The sequence below is a fragment of the Protomyctophum parallelum genome, assembly GCF_964188405.1.
Source record: "Protomyctophum parallelum genome assembly, chromosome: 1".
Classification (NCBI taxonomy): domain Eukaryota; kingdom Metazoa; phylum Chordata; class Actinopteri; order Myctophiformes; family Myctophidae; genus Protomyctophum; species Protomyctophum parallelum.
Genome location: NC_139697.1, coordinates 15,286,695 through 15,288,258, shown reverse-complemented (window position 1 = coordinate 15,288,258; position 1,564 = coordinate 15,286,695). Strand labels below are relative to the sequence as shown.

General features: G+C 49.5%; 1 protein-coding gene across 1 annotated transcript; it reads left to right on the top strand.

Annotated features, from left to right (window-relative positions):
* Positions 1–751: 751 nt before the first annotated feature.
* LOC310859689 (sn-1-specific diacylglycerol lipase ABHD11-like) lies at positions 752–1,564 on the top strand (the record flags this gene model as incomplete). Its single annotated transcript, XM_083766375.1, has 1 exon — positions 752–1,564. One exon carries the CDS (start codon positions 752–754, stop codon positions 1,562–1,564), a length of 813 nt encoding a protein of 270 aa, XP_083622501.1.

Genomic DNA, 1,564 nt, shown 5'->3' with positions numbered 1-1,564 from the left:
TGTGGGTCTCAGGCATTCATCGTAGCATTCATCAAATTAAAAATCACACCTGTGTCATCATCATACATCATAATACATCATCTCATTCCGGCCAATTAGAATTTGTATCCTCACATTCATCTCCAATGCTTGTACCAGCTTCAATCAACACTCAACTGGCCATTCATTATCAATGGCATTTAATGTTTGTGTTAGGACTCCATTTTGCTCAGAAGCGCTATGAAAATATACTGTATAAAGGGCTAACTTGCTCACATTGTCTTTATCTGTAAGTAAGTACTAAGTCAGTCATATCCATATCGTGTAGGCCTACTAATGCCAGTCATGCCCAAATATGGAGTCCAAAATGTCAGCTCCATATGTTGAGTTCCAGGTGGTCAGTTGTACCCAAATTTGGAGTATGTGACGTGGCAAGACTCAGAGTGGTGGTAACATTAACGACTCACTCTCACAAATATTTAGTGACCAACTGTCACCTTCGCTGATGATGTCATAGGCATTGATGGAGACAGACGCATAGTGACCTTTTAGCTCTGCTTTAATTTTGCAACAGACATTCTTTGGAGTAGTCTCACTGATTGACTGCTGTAGATCGGGTTGTACTTAAATCCAAATACTTGTTTTCGACCTCCGACAATCGTGCTAAATGATTGCCATGAGTGTTGCCATGAGGGTTTTCCAACACATGATTCGGGGAGGACTGTCGAGTGGGCGCACGGCAGCATATTTTGTAACAGAAGCACATCGGGACATGTGCTCCAGCCCAGTCAACCTGACCTATGATGTCTTCGAAGGGGAAGGAGACAGCACCCCACTTGTCTTTCTCCATGGCCTATTTGGCAGCAAGTCTAACTTCCGCTCAATAGCCAAATCCCTCGCGCACCGCACAGGCAGGAAGGTGCTGACCGTGGACGCCCGTAACCACGGCAACAGCACACACAGCCCTGTGCTGAGCTACGAGGCGATGACCAACGACTTGAAACACCTGCTCGCCCAGCTGGACCTCGACAAGTGCGTCCTGATTGGTCACAGCATGGGAGGCAAAGTAGCCATGGCAACGGCCCTTACACAGCCGAGTCTTGTGGAGAGATTGGTGGTGGTGGACATCAGCCCGGCTCAGACCACCTCTCCCACAAACTTCCACGGCTACACCAGAGCCATGCAAGGCATGACGATCCCCAGCAGTGACATCCCTCACTCCAACGCCAGACAAATGGCCGAGGACCAGTTGCGCTCGCTGGTCAAGGAGTACTCAGTGCGTCAGTTTCTGTTGACCAACCTGGTGGTGCATAACGGTCACTACGCCTGGAGAGTCAACCTGAAGGCCATCTCGGCGTACCTCGACGACATCGTGAGCTTCCCCAGCTTCGACGGAAGTTACGATGGTCCCACGCTCTTCCTTGCTGGGGGCAGCTCTGCTCACATCAGTTCGGACGACTACCCAGAAATCCAACGTTTGTTCCCTCACGCCAACGTCCAGTACATCCCAGACGCCAGCCATTGGGTCCACGCAGACAAACCCTTATACTTTATCAGCTCCATCATATCCTTTCTGCAGTCCTAG